Source organism: Ranitomeya imitator, chromosome 3 (genome assembly GCF_032444005.1).
Source record: "Ranitomeya imitator isolate aRanImi1 chromosome 3, aRanImi1.pri, whole genome shotgun sequence".
Lineage (NCBI taxonomy): Eukaryota > Metazoa > Chordata > Amphibia > Anura > Dendrobatidae > Ranitomeya > Ranitomeya imitator.
The window spans coordinates 760,978,307-761,005,126 of NC_091284.1; the positions used below are offsets into that span (position 1 = coordinate 760,978,307).

The 26,820-nt window shown below is 43.8% G+C and overlaps 1 protein-coding gene across 1 annotated transcript in view; it reads right to left on the reverse strand.

The window, feature by feature from the left end:
* LOC138671096 (cilia- and flagella-associated protein 337-like) overlaps window positions 1–26,820 on the reverse strand; it is a 262,921-nt gene that overhangs the window by 84,648 nt on the left and 151,453 nt on the right. Inside the window, exons 15-16 of the mRNA XM_069759005.1 lie at window positions 22,269–22,420; window positions 16,793–16,895 (exon numbers count right to left, since the gene is read on the reverse strand). Of these exons, the coding sequence (XP_069615106.1) occupies window positions 16,793–16,895; window positions 22,269–22,420 (255 nt within the window). The remainder of the gene's footprint in view (window positions 1–16,792; window positions 16,896–22,268; window positions 22,421–26,820) is intronic.

Below are 26,820 nucleotides of genomic sequence, written 5' to 3' on the forward strand. Positions count from 1 at the left end.
TAGCAACCCCTGTTACAAGTATCACAGCTTGTAAACACATTTTCTAGCCAGCCAAGAGTCTTTCAATTCTTGCTTTATGGATTGTCATCCATTCTTCCTTGGAAAATTCTTCCAGTTCTGTGCGATTCCTGGACCATCTTGCAAGCTTTGCTATTTTGAGGTCTAGCCACAGATTGTCAATGATGTTCAGTTCAGGGGACTGTGAGGGCCATGGTAAAACCGTCAGCTTGTGCCTTTTAAGGTAGTCTATTGTTGATTTTTGATGTGTGTTTAGGATTATTATCCATTTGTAGAAGACATCCTCTTTCTAAATTCAGTTTTTCCACACAAAGTTTTATGTTGGCATCAATAATTTGCTAAAATGTCATTATATCCAGTCTTCCCTCTACCGTGAAATGTTCCCCCTGCCATTGGCTGCAACACAACACCAAAGCATGATTGATCCACCCCCATGACTAATGGTTGGTGAGATGTTCTATTCCTGAAATTCTGTGACTTTTTTCTCCACACATACCATTGATCATTGTGGCCAAAGAGTTTTATTTTAACCTCATCGGTCCACAGGACATGTTTCCAAAATGCATCAGGCTTTTCTAGATGTTCTTTTGTATACTTCTGATGCTGAATGAAGGCCATATTTGTGCATGTATCTCTGAAGAGTAGAACAGTGTACCACAACTCCAGGTCTTCTAAATATTTCTGAATGTCTTTTGCAGTCAAGCATCGGTTCTGATTTGTCTGTCTAGCAATCCTACAATCAGCTCTCACTGAAATTTAGCTTGGTCTTCCAGACCTTATCTTGACCTTTACTGTTCTTGTTAACTGCCATTTCTTAATTACATTTCAAATTGAGTAAAGGGCAACTTCAAAATGCTTTGCTTTTATGGCCTTCTTCTGCTTTGTGAGCCTCCAACATTTTCATTTTTAGAGTGCTAGGCAGCTGCTTAGGGGAACCCATGGCTGCTGTTTTTTTGGCACAAGGTTACAGGAGAGGGTTTTTTAGAAAACTGGGAAATTTGCATCACCTGTCCTTTCCTAACGATGATAGTGAACAAGCAATAACCCTAATAGGCCAATTAAGGTCTTAAACTTTGGTCAAAGTTGTCTGGGCACACAAACTTCCAAGGGTGCCAAAATATTTTTTTCCCGCCTAAAATACAAAGGAAATGGGTCATCTTTAGGCCTTTTATAGATAATTTAATCTTCAACTTTTCTAACTGTTCACAATAACAGTAATTTTGACCAGGGGTGCCCAAACTTTCTCACGCAGTGAGTGACACAATAAGTAGGTTCACTGGAGTTAAGCTATGAACTCCGGTGAACTTTCTCATTCTCACAGGAGCTCAGTACAAAACACTGACAGAAGCAATTATGGGGCAAGGTTGGATTAGGTATAAGGTGAGTATTTTGGTTATTTATTATTTTCTGTTTTTTTTTTACAGCTGACAATAGCTTCAATTCAATGAGCGCAAGGTGAGTAAAAATGTGTTTTTATTTTTATTTAGAATAAAAGGAGTCTGTGTCATTTATTTACAATAAAGGACTTTACTCTGGCTGTGTGTTTGTGTCAAAACTTACGATGGGGTTAGTAATGGATAGGTGTCCTATAGACGCCTTTCCATTACTAACTTGTGAGCTTGATGTGAGCGGCCATAAAACAGCTGAAATTAACCCCACAAATATTACCCCATTTTCCACCAAAACTTTTTACCGCCAGTCACAGCTGCTGGCTCACGCTGTCACCTTACAGCATGGGAACCGTAGCTTTCTGACCGGTGGTAATAATCTTACTGCTGATCACAGGCAGTGTTTGCCACACTGTCATGCAGATGACAACGTGGCAAACATTGGATGTTCGGGCCTCCCATTCATCTGTTCTGGTACCTAAACCGATCTTTTTTTAAATGTTCGGGAAATCTCACTGGCCCCAAACATCCAGGAGTTCACCCATCACTAGACCAATTGCCTCCTGTTGAGTTGAAGCCCAGCATGGAGAAAAGCGCATTGAGGTGCCAGTGCACCCCCTTCTGTGGTCCTCCTATCTTTGACCTTACACCATGTGTTAGGGTTGGCAGATTACACTAAATAAATTTAATAAAGAAGTGCAATCGCAAACCAGGGTCCACCGTGCAGAGATGTTAAACTGCAGCTAGTGTGAACAATGAGGGAGCACACAGCAAGCGATTGCTAGCACACACTGAGTTAAACGCCACTCAGTAAACAGCACATGAAATGAACAAACAAGCAAAAATTAAACAGATGCTCTGCTATAGAGCCGTGTCACTCGCACACAGTAATGGAAAAGATGCTCTGCAATAGAGCTGTGTCACTCGCACACAGTAGCGGAATAGATGCTCTGCAGTAGAGCTGTGTCACTTCGCAAACAGTAATGGATTAGATGCTCTGCAGTACAGCTGTGTCACTCGCACACAGTAACGGAATAGGTAGGTACGATCCCTGTTAACCTCACAGGGGAACGAAGCCCGCTCACGGGGTAGGAATAAAACAGTGGTGACACAGACAACAAAAGCACTCAACCAACTCCTCTACAGAGGTGCTGGAATTCTAGTGGCTAGACGCCAGCCCTGAATTTATACAAACTCCTCTCCGGAGAACTGGAATTCTAAAGGCTTACCGCCGACCCTGAGCACATGCTGGTAAAGACCATACCATAAACAAGAAGATAGTGAGGAAACACTTAGATAACATAAATTAATTCAAGTCTCCAGGTCCAGATAAATTTCACCCTAGAGTACTGAAGGAGATAGCAGAAGAAATTTTTGAACCACTCTCCATAATCTTTGAAAATTCTTGGAGAACAGGAGAAGTCCCAGAAGATTGGAGAAGAGCAAATGTTGTTCCTAGCTTCAAAAAAGGGAAGAAGGTGGACCCAGGGAACTATAGGCCGGTGAGTGTGACTTCTATGCCTGGAAAGATCTTTGAACAAATTATTAAACAACATGTATGCAAGTACCTGGATAAGAATGAAGTGATTAACCAGATTCAGCATGGGTTTGTAACTAATAAGTCATGTCAGACTAACGAAATTTTCTTCTATGACAGAATCACTGACTGGGTGGATCACGGAAATGCTGTGGATATATGTGGATATAGTATATCTTGACTTCAGCAAAGCATTTGACAAAGTATCTCGTATCATCCTTACTGAAAAAATTACTAAGTATGGAATGGACAAGGCAACTGTTAGGTGGATTCATAACTGGCTTAGTGATCGGACCCAAAGAGTGGTCGTAAATGGCTGGACATCCAGTTGGAAGAATGTCTCAAGTGGGGTACCACAGGGTTCTGTCCTGGGCCCTGCATTGTTCAAAATCTTTATCAATGATTTAGATGAAGGAATTGAGGGTACACTAATTAAATTTGCTGATGACACAAATCTAGGAGGGATAGCTAATACTCGGGAAGAGAGAGAGAGGTGTTATAAACAGGTGATTCAGAACCACAATGGACCTAGTAGTTAAGAGCACACAAAGTGACCTGATAGTTACTAACATAGCACGAGCTCTGAGACGTGGGAACTCTGCTGACCGCAATCCCTAATCCTATCATACCACATTAGAGGTAGCCGTGGATTGTGCCTAACGCTCCCTATGCAACTCGGCACAGCCTGAGAAACTAGCTAGCCCTGAAGACAGAAAAATAAGCCTACCTTGCCTCAGAGAAATTCACCAAAGGAAAAGGCAGCCCCCCACATATAATGACTGTGAGTTAAGATGAAAATACAAACACAGAGATGAAATAGATTTTAGCAAAGTGAGGCCCGACTTACTGAATAGACCGAGGATAGGAAAGATAGCTTTGCGGTCAACACAAAAACCTACAAACAACCACGCAGAGGGGCAAAAAGACCCTCTGCACCGACTAATGGTACGGAGGTGCTCCCTCTGCATCTCTGAGCTTCCAGCAAGCAAGAAAAACCAATATAGCAAGCTGGACAGAAAATATAGCAAACAAAAGTAACACAAGCAAAACTTAGCTTATGCAGAGCAGACAGGCCACAAGAACGATCCAGGAGAAAGCAAGACCAATACTGGAACATTGACTGGAGGCCAGGAACAAAGAACTAGGTGGAGTTAAATAGAGCAGCACCTAACGACTTAACCTCGTCACCTGAGGAATGAAACTCAAGCCGCAGCCCCACTCACCTCCACCAGAGGAAGCTCATAGACAGAACCAGATGAAGTACCACTCATGACCACAGGAGGGAGCCTGACCACAGAATTCACAACAGTACCCCCCCCTTGAGGAGGGGTCACCGAACCCTCACCAGAGCCCCCAGGCCGACCAGGATGAGCCAAATGAAAGGCACGAACCAGATCGGCAGCATGAACATCAGAGGCAAAGACCCAGGAATTATCTTCCTGACCATAACCCTTCCACTTAACCAGGTACTGGAGTTTCCGTCTCGAAATACGAGAATCCCAAATCTTCTCCACTATATACTCCAACTCCCCCTCAACCAAAACTGGGGCAGGAGGATCAACGGATGGAACCACAGGTGCCACGTATCTCCGCAACAATGACCTATGGAATACGTTATGGATGGAAAAAGAAGTTGGAAGGGTCAAACGAAAAGACACAGGATTAAGAACCTCAGAAATCCTATACGGACCAATGAAACGAGGCTTAAACTTAGGAGAGGAAACTTTCATAGGAATATAACGAGATGACAACCAAACCAAATCCCCAACACGAAGTCGGGGACCCACACAGCGCCTGCGGTTAGCGAAACGTTGAGCCTTCTCCTGAGACAATGTCAAATTGTCCACCACATGAGTCCAAATCTGCTGCAACCTATTCCACCACAGTATCCACACCAGGACAGTCAGAAAACTCAACCTGCCCTGAAGAGAAACGAGGATGGAAACCAGAATTGCAGAAAAACGGCGAAACCAAAGTAGCCGAGCTGGCCCGATTATTAACGACGAACTCAACCAAAGGCAAAAAGGACACCCAATCATCCTGATCAGCAGAAACAAAACATCTCAGATATGTTTCCAAGGTCTGATTGGTTCGTTCAGTCTGGCCATTTGTCTGAGGATGGAAAGCCGAGGAAAAAGACAAATCAATGCCCATCCTAGCACAAAAGGCTCGGAAAAACCTCGAAACAAACTGGGAACCTCTGTCAGAAACGATGTTCTCCGGAATGCCATGTAAACGGACCACATGCTGGAAGAACAATGGCACCAAATCAGAGGAGGAAGGCAATTTAGACAAGGGTACCAAATGGACCATCTTAGAGAAGCGATCACAAACAACCCAAATGACCGACATTTTTTGAGAGACGGGGAGATCCGAAATAAAATCCATAGAGATATGTGTCCAGGGCCTCTTCGGGACTGGCAAGGGCAAAAGCAACCCACTGGCACGAGAACAGCAGGGCTTAGCCCGTGCACAAATCCCACAGGACTGCACAAACGAACGCACATCCCGCGACAGAGACGGCCACCAAAAGGATCTAGCCACCAAATCTCTGGTACCAAAGATTCCACGATGACCAGCCAACACCGAACAATGAATCTCAGAGATACCTCTACTCGTCCATTTATCAGGGACAAACAGTTTCTCCGCTGGGCAACGGTCAGGTCTATTAGCCTGAAATTTTTGCAGCACCCGCCGCAAATCAGGGGAGATGGCAGACAAAATTACCCCCTCTTTGAGAATACCCGCCGGCTCAGACAAACCCGGAGAGTCGGGCACAAAACTCCTCGACAGGGCATCTGCCTTCACATTTTTAGAGCCCGGAAGGTACGAAACCACAAAGTCAAAACGGGAGAAAAACAGCGACCAACGAGCCTGTCTAGGATTCAACCGTTTGGCAGACTCGAGATAAGTCAAGTTCTTGTGATCAGTCAAGACCACCACGCGATGCTTAGCACCTTCAAGCCAATGACGCCACTCCTCGAATGCCCACTTCATGGCCAGCAACTCTCGATTGCCAACATCATAATTACGCTCAGCAGGCGAAAACTTCCTGGAAAAGAAGGCGCACGGTTTCATCACCGAGCCATCAGAACTTCTTTGCGACAAAACAGCCCCTGCTCCAATCTCAGAAGCATCAACCTCGACCTGGAACGGGAGCGAAACATCTGGTTGGCACAACACAGGGGCGGAAGAAAAACGACGCTTCAACTCTTGAAAAGCTTCCACAGCAGCAGAAGACCAATTGACCACATCAGCACCCTTCTTGGTTAACTCAGTCAACGGTTTAGCAATACTAGAAAAATTATTGATGAAGCGACGATAAAAATTAGCAAAGCCCAGGAACTTTTGTAGACTCTTCAGAGATGTCGGCTGAGTCCAATCATAAATGGCCTGAACTTTAACAGGGTCCATCTCGATAGTAGAAGGGGAAAAAATGAACCCCAAAAATGAAACCTTCTGAACACCAAAGAGACACTTTGACCCCTTCACAAACAAAGAATTCACACGCAGAACCTGGAACACCATTCTGACCTGCTTCACGTGAGACTCCCAATCATCCGAGAAGACCAAAATATCATCCAAGTATACAATCAGAAATTTATCCAGGTACTCTCGGAAGATGTCATGCATAAAGGACTGAAACACTGATGGAGCATTAGAAAGCCCGAATGGTATAACCAGGTACTCAAAATGGCCCTCGGGCGTATTAAATGCTGTTTTCCATTCATCGCCCTGTTTAATACGCACAAGATTATACGCACCACGAAGATCTATCTTGGTGAACCAACTAGCCCCCTTAATCCGAGCAAACAAATCAGACAGCAGCGGCAAGGGGTACTGAAATTTGACCGTGATTTTATTTAGAAGGCGGTAATCAATACAAGGTCTCAGCGAACCATCCTTCTTGGCCACAAAGAAGAACCCTGCTCCCAATGGCGACGACGACGGGCAAATATGACCCTTCTCCAAGGATTCCTTTACGTAACTCCGCATAGCGGCGTGTTCAGGCACAGACAAATTAAACAGTCGACCTTTAGGAAATTTACTACCAGGAATCAAATCGATAGCACAATCACAATCCCTATGCGGAGGTAGGGCACTGGACTTGGGCTCATCAAATACATCCCGGTAATCCGACAAGAACTCTGGGACCTCAGAAGGGGTGGATGATGAAACAGACAGAAAAGGAACATCACCATGTACCCCCTGACAACCCCAGCTGGACACAGACATTGATTTCCAATCCAATACTGGGTTATGGACTTGTAGCCATGGCAACCCCAACATGACCACATCATGCAGATTATGCAACACCAAAAAGCGAATATCCTCCTGATGCGCAGGAGCCATGCACATGGTCAGCTGGGTCCAGTACTGAGGCTTATTCTTGGCCAAAGGCGTAGCATCAATTCCTCTCAATGGAATAGGATACTGCAAGGGCTCCAAGAAAAACCCACAGCGCCTAGCATACTCCAAGTCCATCAAATTCAGGGCAGCGCCTGAATCCACAAATGCCATGACAGAATAGGATGACAAAGAGCAGATCAAAGTAACGGACAAAAGAAATTTCGACTGTACCGTACCAATGGTGGCAGACCTAGCGAACCGCTTAGTGCGCTTAGGACAATCGGAGATAGCATGAGTGGAATCACCACAGTAAAAACACAGCCCATTCTGACGTCTGTGTTCTTGCCGTTCAGCTCTGGTCAAAGTCCCATCGCACTGCATAGGCTCAGGTCCATGCTCAGATAATACCGCCAAATGGTGCACAGTTTTACGCTCACGCAAGCGTCTACCGATCTGAATGGCCAAAGACATAGACTCATTCAGACCAGCAGGCATAGGAAATCCCACCATGACATCCTTAAGGGCTTCAGAGAGACAATTTCTGAAAATTGCTGCCAGCGTACATTCATTCCATTGAGTGAGTACAGACCACTTCCTAAACTTCTGACAATATATCTCTACCTCATCCTGACCCTGAGACAGAGCCAGCAAATTTTTCTCTGCCTGATCCACTGAATTAGGTTCTTCATACAGCAATCCGAGCGCCAGAAAAAACGCATCAATATTACATAATGCAGGATCTCCTGGCACAAGGGAAAATGCCCAGTCTTGAGGGTCGCCACGTAATAAAGAAATAATGATCTTAACTTGTTGAACTGGGTCACCAGAGGAGCGGGGTTTCAAAGCCAGAAACAGTTTACAATTATTCTTAAAACTCAGAAACTTAGCTCTATCTCCAGAAAACAAATCAGGAATAGGAATTCTTGGTTCTAACATAGAATTCTGAACCACAAAGTCTTGAATATTTTGTACTCTTGCAGTGAGATGATCCACACAAGAAGACAGATCTTTAATGTCCATCACTACACCTGTGTCCTGAACCACCCAAATGTCTAGGGGAAAAGAAAGACAAAACACAGTACAGAGAAAAAAAAATGGTCTCAGAACTTCTCTTTTCCCTCTATTGAGAAGCATTAGTACTTTGGGCCTCCAGTACTGTTATAAACAGGTGATTCAGAACCACAATGGACCTAGTGGTTAAGAGCACACAAAGTGACCTGATAGTTACTAACATAGGACGAGCTCTGAGACGTGGGAACTCTGCTGACCGCAATCCCTAATCCTATCATACCACACTAGAGGTAGCCGTGGATTGCGCCTAACGCTCCCTATGCAACTCGGCACAGCCTGAGAAACTAGCTAGCCCTGAAGACAGAAAAATAAGCCTACCTTGCCTCAGATAAATTCCCCAAAGGAAAAGGCAGCCCCCCACATATAATGACTGTGAGTTAAGATGAAAATACAAACACAGAGATTAAATAGATTTTAGCAAAGTGAGGCCCGACTTACTGAATAGACCGAGGATAGGAAAGATAGCTTTGCGGTCAACACAAAAACCTACAAACAACCACGCAGAGGGGCAAAAAGACCCTCCGCACCGACTAACGGTACGGAGGTGCTCCCTCTGCGTCTCAGAGCTTCCAGCAAGCAAGAAAAACCAATATAGCAAGCTGGACAGAAAATATAGCAAACAAAAGTAACACAAGCAAAACTTAGCTTATGCAGGGCAGACAGGCCACAAGAACGATCCAGGAGAAAGCAAGACCAATACTGGAACATTGACTGGAGGCCAGGAACAAAGAACTAGGTGGAGTTAAATAGAGCAACACCTAAGACTTAACCTCGTCACCTGAGGAAGGAAACTCAGAAGCCGCAGCCCCACTCACCTCCACCAGAGGAAGCTCATAGACAGAACCAGACAAAGTACCACTCATGACCACAGGAGGGAGCCTGACCACAGAATTCACAACAGAGAGGATTCAAAAAGATATAAATAAACTGGAGCAGTGGGCAGCAACTAACAGAATGGTTTTTAACAACGAAAAAGGAAAAGTACTACATCTGTGCATTAAAAATGAAAAAAGCATATACAGAATGGGAGGAATAGGACTAAGCAATAGCACATGTGAAAAATACTTGAGTATACTAATAGATCATAAATTGAACATGAATCAACAGTGTGATGCAGCAGCAAAAAAGGCAAATGCAATTCTGGGATGTATCAATAGAAGCATACAGTCTAGATCACGTGAAGTCATTATTGCCCTCTACTCCTCTTTGGTCAGACCTCATCTGGAATACTGTGTCCGGTTTTGGGCACCACATTTTTAAAAAAGACATCAACAAACTGGAGCAAGTTCAGAGAAGAGCGACCAGAATGGTGGCCGGTCTGCAAATCATGTCCTATGAGGAACGGTTACAGGATTTGGGAATGTTTAGCTTGCAAAAAAGAAGACTGAGAGGAGACTTAATTGCTGTCTACAAATATCTCAGGAGCTGTCACATTGTAGAAGGATCTCCTTTACTCTCATTTGCACAAGGAAAGACTGGAAGCAATGGGAGGAAACTGAATGGGAGGAGACACAGATTAGATATTAGAAAAAAACTTTTTGACAGGGTGATCAATGAGTGGAACAGGCTGCCACAAGAGGTGGTGAGTTCTCCTTCCATGGAAGTCTTCAAACAGAGGCTGGACAGACATCTGTCTGGGATGATTTAGTGAATCCTGCTTTGAGCAGGGGGTTGGACCAGATGACCCAGGAGGTCCCTTCCAACGCTACCATTCTATGATTCGATGATGCAATGTCCCATACACACACGTAATGAGAATAATACTGGCATGCCAGCATGCGCCTCTGAGACCCTTCTATATGTTCAGCTTGTGTCCAGTCGGACAGGACCTTGCTCGCGGACCAATCCGGAGCTGCCACATCACCAGAGCAGCTGACGACCGACCATCAATGAGATGCCGCCACATCACGAGCATGCTCCGTAGGGTGATTTCTGGACTTAGTCTCCATAGCGTCTGCTCGTTGCTGCCTACCGCTTGTTACCATAGACTTGACTGAAGAGCCAGCAGTAATAATAATAATAATAATAATTTTTATTTATATAGCGCCAACATATTCCGCAGCACTTTACAATTAAGCGGGGACATGTACAGACAATAAATTCAGTACAAGTTAATACAATTTAAACAGTGACATTAGGGGTGAGGTCCCTGCTCACAAGTTTACAATCTGCAAGGAAATGGGGGGGGGGGGAACAATAGGTGAAAAGTGCTTGTTATTTTAGGTCTGGCAATTATAATAAATAGGGATTTTCATATGAAGCTGCATGATCCGGTCATCAGCCCGTGTGTTTAAGTGCAATAGTCAAGTATCAAGTGCAGTTATCGTGTGCATGGAGGGTGTGGAGACAGATGAATAGTAGGATGCAGATTCACATGCAGATAATATTTGGAATGAGGGATCAGGACAAAGTTAGTTTACTGAGTATTTGATGTGGTAGGCTTGTTTGAAGAGATGGGTATTTAAAGCGCGCTCGAATAGGTCGGGGCTAGGTGTCAGTCTGATCGTCTGGGGAAGTGCATTCCAGAGAGCTGGCGCAGCACGAGAGAAGTCTTGGAGACGGAAGTGCGAGGTTCGGATTACGTGGGATGTTAGTCTTAGGTCATTTGTAGAACGGAGGGCAGGTGTAGGGCGATGGATGGAGATGAGAGAGGAGATATAAGGCGGTGTAGAACTGTGGAAAGCTTTGTGGGTGAGAGAGATGAGTTTATACTGAACCCTGTAGTGAATGGGTAGCCAGTGTAATGACTGGCACAAGATGGAGGCATCGGTGAAGCGGTTGGACAGAAATATGACCCTGGCTGCCGCATTCAAGATGGATTGGAGAGGAGAAAGTTTGGTAAGAGGGAGACCGATCAGAAGAGAGTTGCAGTAGTCCAGACGGGAATGAATAAGAGCGACAGTAAGAGTCTTAGCAGTTTCAAAGGTGAGAAAATGTCGGATTCTGGAGATGTTTTTAAGATGCAGGTGACAAGAGCGAGTGAGTGATCGGATACGGGGAGTAAAGGAAAGTTCGGTGTCGAATATTACCCCAAGACAGCGGGCATGCTGCTTGGGAGTTATGGTTGAACCCTCCAGGGTAATTTCGATGTTGGGTAGAGTGAGGTTAGTAGAAGGGAGAAACACAAGTAGTTCAGTTTTGGAGAGATTTAGTTTCAGATAGAGGGAGGACATGATGTTAGAGACAGCAGACAGACAATCCTTGGTATTTTGAATTAGGGTAGGGGTGATGTCGGGGGAAGAAGTGCATAATTGGGTGTTGTCAGCATAGAGATGGTACTGGAACCCAAATCTGCTGATTGTTTGTCCAATAGGGGCCGTGTAAAGAGAGAAGAGGAGGAGGCCTAGGACTAAGCCTTGCGGAACCCCGATAATAAGGGGACGAGGAGAGGAAGACGAGCCGGCAAAAGATACAGTGAAGGAGCGGTCAGAGAGGTAGGAGGAGAACCAGGAGAGGGCTGTGTCCTTGAGGCCTATGGAGCGGAGCATGGTGAGAAGGAGCTGGTGATCCACAGTATCAAATGCGGCAGATAGATCCAGGAGAATCAGCAGAGAGCAATGACCTTTGGATTTAGCTGTTATTAGATCATTAGAGACTTTAGTGAGGGCAGTTTCAGTGGAGTGTAAAGAGCGGAAACCAGATTGTAAGGGGTCAAGAAGAGAGTTATCCGAGAGATAGCAGATTAGACGGGAGTGGACCAAGCATTCCAGGAGTTTAGAGATGAAGGAAAGCTTAGAGACAGGTCTGTAGTTAGCCGTGCAGTTCTGGTCCAGGGATGGCTTTTTAAGTAAAGGGGTAATGATGGCATGTTTAAATGAGGAGGGAAAGATACCTGAAGAAAGAGAGAGGTTGAATATTTTAGTCAGGTGAGTGGTGACCACTGGTGAGAGAGACTGCAGGAGAGGTGAAGGAATGGGGTCACTATTGCAGGTTGTAGGCCAAGCAGAAGTGAGGAGCTTGGAAACTTCCAGTAACCAGTCAAACAGCACGAGCCTGAGCAAGACGCTGAGATCAACAACTATGCTCAGCAGCACTTGCAGCAGCCAAAGCTGAATGGGAGACTGCTGATGCAGGCAAGGCTTGGGATCTACCCTGTGCAGTAGGAGAATCCCAGTGCCTAACACCAATGCTCTAGGTATTGTTTTATTTTGACAATTATCTTAGCACTTGTGTTGAGACAACTCTACATAGTGGCTACAGTTATTTGTATGGGTCATCTTGTGATCCTGTGCACATGGGAGAACTACAATACCCAGATAGATTAGCGAAATTAGGATTATTTAGTCTAGAAAAAAGACGACTGAGGGGCGATCTAATAACCATGTATAAGTATATAAGGGGACAATACAAATATCTCGCTGAGGATCTGTTTATACCAAGGAAGGTGACGGGCACAAGGGGGCATTCTTTGCGTCTGGAGGAGAGAAGGTTTTTCCACCAACATAGAAGAGGATTCTTTACTGTCAGGGCGGTGAGAATCTGGAATTGCTTGCCTGAGGAGGTGGTGATGGCGAACTCAGTCGAGGGGTTCAAGAGAGGCCTGGATGTCTTCCTGGAGCAGAACAATATTGTATCATACAATTATTAGGTTCTGTAGAAGGACGTAGATCTGGGGATTTATTTTTATGGAATATAGGCTGAACTGGATGGACAAATGTCTTTTTTCGGCCTTACTAACTATGTTAACTATGTTAACTATGTATGTTAACTATGTGCTCTGGTGTTGTTTGTACACACATTATTGTATTGTTATATTTGTTCTAATTTTATCCACCATTCTGTTATGGCATATAATATTTTGCATATACTCAACATCAATGTACGCTGTTTTGACATTGTATGTATTTTGATGTTTTTCTTATAGGGGGGGGGGAACAATAGGTGAAAAGTGCTTGTTATTTTAGGTCTGGCAATTATAATAAATAGGGATTTTCATATGAAGCTGCATGATCCGGTCATCAGCCCGTGTGTTTAAGTGCAATAGTCAAGTATCAAGTGCAGTTATCGTGTGCATGGAGGGTGTGGAGACAGATGAATAGTAGGATGCAGATTCACATGCAGATAATATTTGGAATGAGGGATCAGGACAAAGTTAGTTTACTGAGTATTTGATGTGGTAGGCTTGTTTGAAGAGATGGGTTTTTAAAGCGCGCTCGAATAGGTCGGGGCTAGGTGTCAGTCTGATCGTCTGGGGAAGTGCATTCCAGAGAGCTGGCGCAGCACGAGAGAAGTCTTGGAGACGGAAGTGCGAGGTTCGGATTACGTGGGATGTTAGTCTTAGGTCATTTGTAGAACGGAGGGCAGGTGTAGGGCGATGGATGGAGATGAGAGAGGAGATATAAGGCGGTGTAGAACTGTGGAAAGCTTTGTGGGTGAGAGAGATGAGTTTATACTGGACCCTGTAGCGAATGGGCAGCAAGTGTAATGATTGGCACAAGATGGAGGCATTGGTGAAGCGGCTGGACAGAAATATGACCCTGGCTGCCGCATTCAAGATGGATTGGAGAGGAGAAAGTTTGGTAAGAGGGAGACCGATCAGAAGAGAGTTGCAGTAGTCCAGACGGGAATGAATAAGAGCGACAGTAAGAGTCTTAGCAGTTTCAAAGGTGAGAAAATGTCGGATTCTGGAGATGTTTTTAAGATGCAGGTGACAAGAGCGAGTGAGTGATCGGATACGGGGAGTAAAGGAAAGTTCGGTGTCGAATATTACCCCAAGACAGCGGGCATGCTGCTTGGGAGTTATGGTTGAACCCTCCAGGGTAATTTCGATGTTGGGTAGAGTGAGGTTAGTAGGAGGGAGAAACACAAGTAGTTCAGTTTTGGAGAGATTTAGTTTCAGATAGAGGGAGGACATGATGTTAGAGACAGCAGACAGACAATCCTTGGTATTTTGAATTAGGGTAGGGGTGATGTCGGGGGAAGAAGTGCATAATTGGGTGTTGTCAGCATAGAGATGGTACTGGAACCCAAATCTGCTGATTGTTTGTCCAATAGGGGCCGTGTAAAGAGAGAAGAGGAGGAGGCCTAGGACTAAGCCTTGCGGAACCCCGATAATAAGGGGACGAGGAGAGGAAGATGAGCCGGCAAAAGATACAGTGAAGGAGCGGTCAGAGAGGTAGGAGGAGAACCAGGAGAGGGCTGTGTCCTTGAGGCCTATGGAGCGGAGCATGGTGAGAAGGAGCTGGTGATCCACAGTATCAAATGCGGCAGATAGATCCAGGAGAATCAGCAGAGAGCAATGACCTTTGGATTTAGCTGTTATTAGATCATTAGAGACTTTAGTGAGGGCAGTTTCAGTGGAGTGTAAAGAGCGGAAACCAGATTGTAAGGGGTCAAGAAGAGAGTTATCCGAGAGATAGCAGATTAGACGGGAGTGGACCAAGCATTCCAGGAGTTTAGAGATGAAGGAAAGCTTAGAGACAGGTCTGTAGTTAGCCGTGCAGTTCTGGTCCAGGGATGGCTTTTTAAGTAAAGGGGTAATGATGGCATGTTTAAATGAGGAGGGAAAGATACCTGAAGAAAGAGAGAGGTTGAATATTTTAGTCAGGTGAGTGGTGACCACTGGTGAGAGAGACTGCAGGAGAGGTGAAGGAATGGGGTCACTATTGCAGGTTGTAGGCCAAGCAGAAGTGAGGAGCTTGGAAACTTCCAGTAACCAGTCAAACAGCACGAGCCTGAGCAAGACGCTGAGATCAACAACTATGCTCAGCAGCACTTGCAGCAGCCAAAGCTGAATGGGAGACTGCTGATGCAGGCAAGGCTTGGGATCTACCCTGTGCAGTAGGAGAATCCCAGTGCCTAACACCAATGCTCTAGGTATTGTTTTATTTTGACAATTATCTTAGCACTTGTGTTGAGACAACTCTACATAGTGGCTACAGTTATTTGTATGGGTCATCTTGTGATCCTGTGCACATGGGAGAACTACAATACCCAGATAGATTAGCGAAATTAGGATTATTTAGTCTAGAAAAAAGACGACTGAGGAGCGATCTAATAACCATGTATAAGTATATAAGGGGACAATACAAATATCTCGCTGAGGATCTGTTTATACCAAGGAAGGTGACGGGCACAAGGGGGCATTCTTTGCGTCTGGAGGAGAGAAGGTTTTTCCACCAACATAGAAGAGGATTCTTTACTGTCAGGGCGGTGAGAATCTGGAATTGCTTGCCTGAGGAGGTGGTGATGGCGAACTCAGTCGAGGGGTTCAAGAGAGGCCTGGATGTCTTCCTGGAGCAGAACAATATTGTATCATACAATTATTAGGTTCTGTAGAAGAACGTAGATCTGGGGATTTATTTTTATGGAATATAGGCTGAACTGGATGGACAAATGTCTTTTTTCGGCCTTACTAACTATGTTAACTATGTTAACTATGTATGTTAACTATGTGCTCTGGTGTTGTTTGTACACACATTATTGTATTGTTATATTTGTTCTAATTTTATCCACCATTCTGTTATGGCATATAATATTTTGCATATACTCAACATCAATGTACGCTGTTTTGACATTGTATGTATTTTGATGTTTTTCTTATAGGTCTCACTGCACTTATTTGTAGATATTACTATTATATTATTATTTTTCTATATACTGCAGAGAATCTTCTATATATATTTAGATGTCAAAATACTTTCTCAGGTCTACATGTAATGGTTATCACCAATTAGGAGCACAGTTCTAGGGGACTCTTTTTGCCTCATTTTAGGGATGATACAACCCATATTTCCCTATATTTTTAGCAATACATCTCTTTTATTCCATTTTGTATAATATTTCTGTTATTATATTGATGTAATAAAGCTTACTATTTTAGATGTAAGAGTGCTTTAATGCTGAGCCCTGTATAACCTCATCCACACCGCAAATTGGCAGTTTCTTATGTACACTGTACATTGTCTGCAAGCTGCCAATCAGTGGTGGGGGCGGGGTTACACACATTAGTTGGACCGCCATGCACATGACACCCAGTTCTGCAGTGATAACCTCCTGCTGATAAAACACTGATTGTATTGAAATTACAGCAGCTCTTCAGCAATTGATACATCCCTAGAATCAGTATCTCTGCCACTATATTATGGTGTTCTCAGATTAAAACTTGCTGACAGATTCTTTTTAACAAAAAAAAGTGTACTTATTTTTTTCGTTGTGTCTGTCCTTTCACACGAACTCATGATAAATATATGGTGCTGTCACTCTCATCCGACAGAACAAATTGAAACTGCATCTGCTGCCACCCCCCTCTAGTCATACTCCTGGAAATAACAGTAAGTAAGAGTACTTCTCTATCCATCAGAAATGATCTTACCGTGTTATTATGAATATAACCTACAAACAATTCATTTAATAAAAAACTAATAAATCAAACAGGCAAAGAATAAAAAATTGCGACATTATGATGCAGCCTTGAGAAAACACTTACCGAAGCTTCTGAGCAGGTGACAACTTGCCTGAAGGTTTTATTGTACTTGCAGCAGAGAACGGCTTCTTTATGGGAGCTGTCGAGGTGAGGCCGTGCCAAGGACCTGGTGCAGAACATGATAGATTAGTCATTCACTAAACTCAAAAAATGATTTTTTTTTTTTTATTTAACATGGTTAAAAAATATACAGTTTATTTAAAAATGTGGTCCTCAAGGTAAGAGACCTTGTGGTGCTGGAACTGTATGAATATTGGGGGCCATATACTAAGCAAAGTGCTCCAGAATTAGGACAGAATTGTGCTTATGCCTTGTAGACACTTTTGATAGCTGGACAAGCTCTGGGGTCCTGCGTTCATCTGCATGGGTTTGCATGAGATTCATCCTAAAAACTTTCTGGTAAATTGGCCATATTGTGTATTTAAGGTTTAGGACATCGGAGTCCAATTGGGGACAGTAACTGATGTGAATTATGACAATATCTGTACAGAATAATGACCATAAAGAAGTAATACAAGAGCGATGAGAACACCCATACATTTTATTGTATGTAAATCACAAAAACCCATAAAAACATGAGTACACACCATTGAATGTGTGATATATAATGACAGAGGGCACCATGCTAAACAGGTATTATGCAGAAGAGGCTCAAAATATATTGCACAATGAAATAAATACCTACACAGTAAGAGAAAGCCCCTGTATGGCACCGTGCCAAAGCCTCAAACCCTGTTCTTAGCTCCGTGGTCAAATAATGACCAGGTACCCATAATTATATTAATTATTAGGATGACTGGTTATTTAATAATCAGCAGTCATCTAGGAGAAAATAAAGACATTAAACCATACACATCAGACCCAATGCATGGTGTACCTAACAGGAGAAAACACTGAAGTTATATGCAAGTAGTGGCATATTTGCCCCTATGAGAAGAACAATACTATTAAAGATACTTGGGGGCCCTGTTGGAGATAATGCATTGGGACTCAGGAACTTCAAATTACTCCACTGCATCAAAAGCATACTGTTTGTAATTTGAAGGCAAACAGAACATTTGTATACCTGTAATGGTATTGACTGCATCCTATATTTTGTCGAGGAAGATATACTGTACAGCTCTGCCAAAAATTAAAAAAGTTTCTCAGATTTTTCTCTTTATAGGTATATTTTTGAGTAAAATGTAAATTGCTCTTTTAACATAGTAACATAGTTAGTAAGGCCAAAAAAAGACATTTGTCATCCAGTTCAGCCTATATTCCATCATAATAAATCCCCAGATCTACGTCCTTCTACAGAACCTAATAATTGTATGATACAATATTGTTCTGCTCCAGGAAGACATCCAGGCCTCTCTTGAACCCCTCGACTGAGTTCGCCATCACCACCTCCTCAGGCAAGCAATTCCAGATTCTCACTGCCCTAACAGTAAAGAATCCTCTTCTATGTTGGTGGAAAAACCTTCTCTCCTCCAGACGCAAAGAATGCCCCCTTGTGCCTGTCACCTTCCTTGGTATAAACAGATCCTCAGCGAGATATTTGTATTGTCCCCTTATATACTTATACATGGTTATTAGATCGCCCCTCAGTCGTCTTTTTTCTAGACTAAATAATCCTAATTTCGCTAATCTATCTGGGTATTGTAGTTCTCCCATCCCCTTTATTAATTTTGTTGCCCTCCTTTGTACTCTCTCTAGTTCCATTATATCCTTCCTGAGCACCGGTGCCCAAAACTGGACACAGTACTCCATGTGCGGTCTAACTAGGGATTTGTACAGAGGCAGTATAATGCTCTCATCATGTGTATCCAGACCTTTTCTTCTATAAACTACTGACAAACAACATGTCTCCGAATTTCCAAGCAATAATTTTTGTATTTTTTTTCTGACAAAGAAAAATGGTCAAAATAAAAAAAAAAGGCAAAGAAAACAAGTTCAGAATCATTTAGAAACAACAATACTAATGTTTTAACTAAGGAAGAGTTTAGAAATCAATATTTTGTGGAATAACCATGATTTTTAACCACAGCTTTCATGCGTCTTGGCATGCTTTCCACCAGTCTTTCACACTGCTTCTGGCATAAAAATTTAAGCAGTTCTTCTTTGATGGCTTGTGACTTTCCATCATTCTCTTGATTACATTCCAGAGGTTTTCAATGGGGTTCAGGTCTGGAGATTGGGCTGCCCATGACAGGGTTTTGATGTAGTGGGCTCTTAATTTTTGCCAGAGCTGGTGATGTTCTCGCACACAGCATGATGCTCCCGCAATGCCCCCCCACCCCACAGAATGAAGTCCTTCCACACAGTGTGATGTCCCCACAAAGTATGATGTACACTCCCACGTTATGATGTCCCTACAAAGCCCCCCATTCAGTATGTCTACACAAAGCCACCCATACAGTATGTCTCCACAAAGCTCCCCATGGAGTACGATCTTCCTACACAACTCCTCACACAGTATGATGCCCCACACAGCCTCTCACACCATATGAAGTCTTCACACAGCCCCCATGCAGTACAATGTCCCTGCATGCTCCATCCACAGTATGATGTGCCAATGAAGCCCTCCACACAGTCTCCCAAGCATAATGCCATACAGAGCCCCCACGCAGTAGGATGTACCCACAAAGTATGATATCCCCACACAGCTCCCATAAAATATGATGTCCCCACACAGCTCCCCACAAAGTATGATGTTCTGGCATGAATCATGATGTACACAGTCCATCAAACAGTATGATGTCTCCACAAAGCCCCCAACACAGTATGATGTTCACCACACGTTATGAGGTTCCTACACATCCCTCCATGCAGTATGTCTCCACAAATCCCCCATTCAGTATGTCCCAACAAAGCCCCACATGCACTATGATGTTTCCATACATCCCCTCCATACAGTATGATGTCCCTACACAGTCCTCCATGCAGTATGATGTTCCCCTGCACAGTATGATGTCCCCACACTACCCCGCACAAAGACCCTAACACAGTATGATGTCCCCTCACAGTGATGACCCTACAAAGCCCCCAACACAGTAAGTTGTTCACCACACGTTATGATGTTCCTACACATCCCTCCATGGAGTATGTCTCCACAAATCCCCCATTCAGTATGTCCCAACTCCCAACAAAGCCCCACATGCACTATGATGTTTCCATACAACCCCTCCATACAGTATGATGTCATCACAGTTCTCCATGCAGTATGATGTCCCCACACAGCTCCTCAAGCAGTATGATGTCCCCACACAGCCCCTCACGCAGTATGATGTCCCCACACAGCCCCTCATGCAGTATAATGTCTCCACACGCCCCCCACACAGTATGATCTCTCGACAGTTTCCCACAAGTACTGACGATTTAAAAAATAAAAAACTACTCACTAACCCTGTCACCCCACTACCCTGTCTGTGCTGTGTACTGAGTATTCACAGAGCACTAGTGATGTAATGACATCATTTGCCTTTTGCGATCTCAGATGCAGGCTCAATGGCGGAAGGAGCAGACTGTTCCCTGTACCATAACTGCTTCTAGCCCTTCCCGCTGTTCCCGTCTGTGGGCCGCACTTTTGCCAAGTCTGGTGTAGAGTCACCAACAGTAGATACAATGCACATATGTGATATATACGGTAAATCACATTTTATTTACTGCTGCAGTTTGAAAGCACCAAATGAACAGCTTGTAAGTTGTAACATGATGAAATGTATCTTATATTTAATCCATTTAGTAAATGGATTCAGAGCTGAAGAGCCTTTTTCAAATTCCGAATTCCAAGAGCTCTGAGTGGCTTCTACACAGAAAACAGGATAAGCTATAATGTAATTTGATGTTGTACATGTAGGTTGCCAAACTTAACCTCTTGGAGATGCAGCCATCATTTTCATTATTTTGCTTTTATTTTTTAATTCCTTACTCTCCAATAGTTATTATTTTTTTTTATTTTTACATTGACATGTGAGGGATTGTTTTTTTGTACGACAAGCAGTAGTCATTAGTGATGAGCGAATATACTCATTACTCGAGATTTCTCGAGCACGCTCGGGGGTCCTCTGAGTATTTTTTAGTGCTCGGAGATTTAGTTTTTATTGCCGCAGCTGAATGATTTACATCTGATAGCCAGCATAAGTACATGTGGGGGTTTCCTGGTTGCTAGGGAATCCCCACATGTAATCAAGCTGGCTAACAGATGTAAATCATTCAGCTGCGGCAATAAAAACTACGGTAAATCTCTGAGCACTAAAAAATACTTGGAGGACACCCGAGCGTGCTCGAGAAATAGCGAGTAACGAGTATATTCGCTCATCACTAGAAGTCATTCATTCATTTTTACCATATAACGTAATAATGTGCTGGAAAATGGGAAATTGTTTTTAGGCAACTAAGAAAAAGAACAATTTTACTATTGATTTTTGGGGTTTCTTTTTATGATGTTCACTTCTGATGAAAAAAATGACCCTCCCCTCTCCCTACCGTCAGGGCTCCCCTCTACCATCCCCTCTACCATCTCTCTCACCCCCTCCCTTTGTGTCGCATGCTCTGGCGTGACAACAGCCTATTGTACGGAAAAAAAAATGTTGTGCTGGTGAGTGGGAAAAACATTTCACCATTGTTGCTCTGGTTTTGGATTTATGGTTCTCACGTTGTTTTTTTCTTGTTTTTTTTTATTCCATTTTTAGCTTTTGACTGAAAGACAGCAATTCTCAGTTTAGTCCCTGGCAATTATGACAAATAATAAGCAACTGGTGAACATGTCATGGAGGGCCACACTATCCATCTGACTGCTTAGATGCTGTAGTTGCTATTGTCTGAGGCATCTAAGGTTATGTGCACATGATGCCTTTTAAACTCAAATGACCCTGTTGAGTTTTTCAAGCAGAAAACAACTTCAGAAAACTCTGGTGTTATTTTTCCTGAAATGTCCTTTGTGTAGTCTTCTCAGTCATTTCCTTAGCATTTTTCACATGGTTTTGATCAATTTTTGTTCTTACTGAATACTTAACAATATGGTAGCATTTTTAAGCAAAATGCTCCAAAAGACATCCGAGCATCTTTGGAGCTTTCCTAACAGCTTGTATTGTAACGTACAAAGCGTATTCGAAAACGCCAGAAGAATGGACATGTCATTTCTTTAAACACTTGGTGTTTTTAGAAACCTGAAGCAGTTAAAGGATTTTAGAAATTCTGAGTATATGCACAGCAAGTCATCATTACATAGAAATTCATATGTTCATTCTTTTGAGCGCTTTCTGATAGGTTTCTCAAACCGTTTCCGTTGTGGATTCCACCTGAAAAAGATGTGTGCACACACTCCAAAGGGTAAACCTTCCTCGACATCAGTAACAGGCAGGTGCCAGCTGCATAATTTCGTAAGCCGCTCAATTACTACCTTAGCGGCAATATAATTATTTAGAACTATATTACCTTTTGCATCCTATCATTTATCCAACACAAAAAAAATAAATGATATCTTGTCTCTTACTTCAGTTTCACCTGCAGAAGGGCAATGGAGTCAGTAGTCACACACAATGCTTTGATTTCTGGGATATAAAGGCAGGCGGTGAGTTCTCCTCTGATCCCGCTGGATTTTGAGCATGCTGTAAATAGACACGTCTGACTCTGGATATCCCATATCTGAAACCCAGAAAAGGAATTTCATCACTTACACTAAACATGCAGCTCTCTACATGGTGTTAATATTACTATTAGGCTGACATCACACTTGCGTGTGCAATGTGTGCAATGCAAGAAACTCTCGTGAGTCTCTCGCATCAATACCTGGCACCTGGACCGCAGCGTGTGGCTGCATGTATTTCTATGCAGCTGAACGCTCCAGTCTGAACCGCCGGCGGCAGCGCCGGGTATTGATGCGAGAGACTCACGCGAGTTTCTCGCATTGCAGTCGCAAGTGTGACCCTGGCCTTAGCGTAATATCAGCCTCATAGAAATGACTGGCTAGGATTACAATCGTAGCCATAAAGATTCATTGCTAAAACTTCATGAGAGGAAATCTAGTCCTCTGGCTCTTCAATATTTACAGGTGCATCTCACAAAATTAGAATATCATCAAAAAGTTACATTTATTTCAGTGCTTCAATATAAAAAGTGAAACTCATATATTATATAGTCAGTACAAACAAAGTGATCTATTTCAAGTGTTTATTTCTGCTAATGTTGATGATTATGGCTTACAGCCAATGAAAACCCAAAAGTCATTATCTCAGTAAATTAAAATAATTAAAGGGACTCTGTCACCCCAAAAATCGTATCTGAGCTAAGCCCACCGGCATCAGGGGCTTATCTACAGCATTCTGATGTAACCAGAAAGATGAGAAATAAAGGTTAGATTATACTCACCCAGGGGCGGTCCTGGTGTGGTCCGGTCCGATGGGCGTCGTGGTCTGGTCCAGCGCCTCCTATCTTCATTCGATGACGTCCTCTTCTTGTCTTCTTGCCATGGCTTCAGTGCAGGCGTACTTTGTCTGACCTGTTGAGGGCAGAGCAAAGTACTGCAGTGCGCAGGCGCCGGGAAAGGTCAGAGGGCCCAGCGCCTGCACACTGCAGTACTTTGCTCTGCCCTTAACAGGGCAAAGTACGCCTGCACCGGAGCCACGGCAAGAAGAGAAGAAGAGGACGTTATCGAATGAAGATAGGAGGCGCTGGACCCGGATCGTGACGCCCATTGTACCGGACCATAGCGGGACCGCCCCTGGGCAAGTATAATATAACCTTTATTTCTCATCTTTTCAGGTTACATCGGGGTTTATCTACAGCATTACAGAATGCTGTAGATAAGGCTACTTTCACACTAGCGTCGTACGACGCACGTCGCAATGCGTCATTTTACAGAAAAAACGCATCCTGCAAAGTTGTCTGCAGGATGTGTTTTTTTTACATAGGCTTGTATTAGCGACGCATTGCAACGCATTGCCACACGTTGCAACCATCGTGCGATGGTTGCGTCGTGTTGTGGCGGACCGTCGGCACCAAAAAACGTTGCATGCAATGCTTTTTGGTGCGTTGTGACTGCCATTTCCGACCGCACATGCGCGGCTGGAACTCCGCTCCCTCCTCCCCAGAACTCACAATGGGGCAGCGGATGCGTTGTAAAACTGCATCCGCTGACCCCGTTGTGCTGTGCTTTCACAGCATGCATCGGTACGTCGCCACGACGCATTGCGTCGTGGGTCGTATGACACTAGTGTGAAAGTAGCCTAAGCCCCTGAGGCCGGTGGGCTTAGCTCAGATACAATTTGTGGAGTGACAGAATCCCTTTAACAAAAAACACCTGTAAAGGCTTCCTAAGCATTTAAAAAGTTCCCTTAGTCTGTTTCAGTAGGCTCCACAATCATGGGGAAGACTGCTGACTTGACAGGTTGTCCTGAAGGCAGTCACTGACAGACTCCACAAGGAGGGTAAGCCACAAAAAGCCATTGCTAAAGAAGCTGGCTCTTCCCAAGCATATTAAAGGGAATCTATCACCTCATTTTGCTGCTATAAACTGCGGCCACCGCCATTAGGGGCTTATCTACAGCATTCTGTAATGCTGTAGATAAGCCCCCGATGTAACCTGAAAGATAAGAAAAACAAGTTAGATTATACTCACCCAGGGGCGGTCCCTTTCAGGTCCAATGGGCGTCGCAGGTCCGGGTCCAGCTTCTCCCATCTTCATACGATGTCATCATCCTCCTTGCTTCTGTTGTGGCTCCTGCGCAGGCGTTATTCTCTGCCCTGTTGAGGGCAGCTTAAAATACTGCAGTGCACAGGCGCCGGGTCTCTCTGACCTTTCCCTGTGCCTGCATCGTGCAGTACTTTGCTCTGCCCTCAACAGGGCAGAGAATTACAAATGCGCAGGAGCCGCGACAGAAGCAAGGAAGAGGACGACATCGTATGAAGATGGGAGGCGCCAGACCGCCCCTGGGTGAGTATAATCTAACTTGCTTTTCTTATCTTTCAGGTTACATCAGGGGCTTATCTTCTGTAGATAAGCCCCTAATGGCGGTGGCCATAGTATATAGCGGCAAAATGAGGTGACAGATTCCCTTTAATGGAAAATTGAGTGGAAGAAAAAAGTGTGGTAGAAAAAGGTGCACAAACAACTGGGATAACCACAGCCTTGAAAGGATTGTTAGGAAAAGGCCACTCAAAAATTTGGGGGAGATTCACAAGGAGTGGTGTTATGAAGGCAATCCAGTAACACAGTGTGCCAGTAATCAGAGCACATACAGTGATTTGACAAAAACCCAAAAACAATAGAACGAGCTCTGAGACGTGGAATCTCTGTAGACCGCAATACCTGAACCTATCCTACACACAACTTAAGGAAGCTGTGGATTGCGCCTGACACTACCTATGCAACTCGGCACAGCCTGAGGAACTGACTAGCCTGAAGATAGAAATACAAGCCGGACTTGCCTCAGAGAAATACCCCAAAGGAAAAGGCAGCCCCCCACATATAATGACTGTTAGCAATATGAAAAGACAAAACGTAGGGATGAAATAGATTCAGCAAAGTGAGGCCCGATATTCTAGATAGAGCGAGGATAGCAAAGAGAACTTTGCAGTCTACAAAAAACCCTAAAGCAAAAAACCACGCAAAGGGGGCAAAAAGACCCACCGTGCCGAACTAACGGCATGGCGGTACACCCTTTGCGTCTCAGAGCTTCCAGCAAAAACGAATAGACAAGCTGGACAGAAAAAACAGCAACAAAAGCAAAGAAACACTTATCTAAGCAGAGAAGCAGGCCACAGGAAAGATCCAGAAGCTCAGATCCAACACTGGAACATTGACAAGGAGCAAGGAAGACAGAATCAGGTGGAGTTAAATAACAAGGCAGCCAACGAGCTCACCAGAACACCTGAGGGAGGAAGCCCAGAAGCTGCAGTACCACTTGTGACCACAGGAGTGAATTCAGCCACAGAATTCACAACAGAGTGGACTGCTGCTGGAGTCATTGCTTCAAAATCCACCACACACAGAGGTATCCAGGACATGGGCTACAAGTCTCACATTCTTTGTGTCAAACCACTGATGACCAATAGACAACGTCAGTAGCTTCTTACCTAGGCCAAGGAGAAAAAGAACCAGACTGTTGCTCAGTGGTCCAAGGTGCTTTGAGATGAAAGTAAATTTTGCATTTAATTTGGAAATCAAGGTCCCAGAGTCTGGAGGAAGAGTGGAGAGGCCACAATCCAAGCTGCTGGAGGTCTAGTGTAAAGTTTCCACAATCAGTGATCATTTGGGGAATCATGTCATCTGCTGGTGTAGGTCCACTGTGTCTTATCAAGACCAAAGTCAGCGCAGCCATCTACCCGGAAATTTTAGAGCACTTCATGCTTCCCTCTGCCGACAAGCTTTTGGGAGATGCAAATTTCATTCTCCAGCAGGACTTGGCACCTGTCCACACTGCCAAAAGTACCAATACCTGGTTTACAAACAACAGCATCACTGTGCTTGATTGGCCAGCAAACTTGCCTGACCTTAACCCCTCAGAGAATCTATAGGGTATTGTCAAGAGGAAGATGAGAGACACCAGACCCAACAATGCAGAAGAGCTGAAGGCTGCTATCAAAGCAACCTGGGCTTCCATAACACCTCCGCAGTGCCACGGGCTGATTGTCTACATGCCACGCCGCATTGATGCAGTAATTGATGCAAAAGGAGCCCCGACCAAGTATTGAGTGCATTTACTGAACGTACATTTCAGTTGGCCAATATTTCGGATTTTAAAATAATTTTTCAAGATGGTGTTATAAAGTATTCTGATTAATTGAGATAATGACTTTTGGGTTTTCATTATCTGTAAGCCATAATCATCAACATAAACAGAAGTAAACACTTGAAATAGATCACTCTGTTTGTAATGACCCTATATAATATATGATTTCCACTTTTTGTATTGAAGAACTTAAATAAATTAACTTTTTGATGATATTCTAATTTTGTGAGAAGCACCTGTATATTCATATGTATACCATTAGTTCCAGTAACAGTGATTGTTATTAAAGGTGTGTTCTTTTTACAACTTTAGATA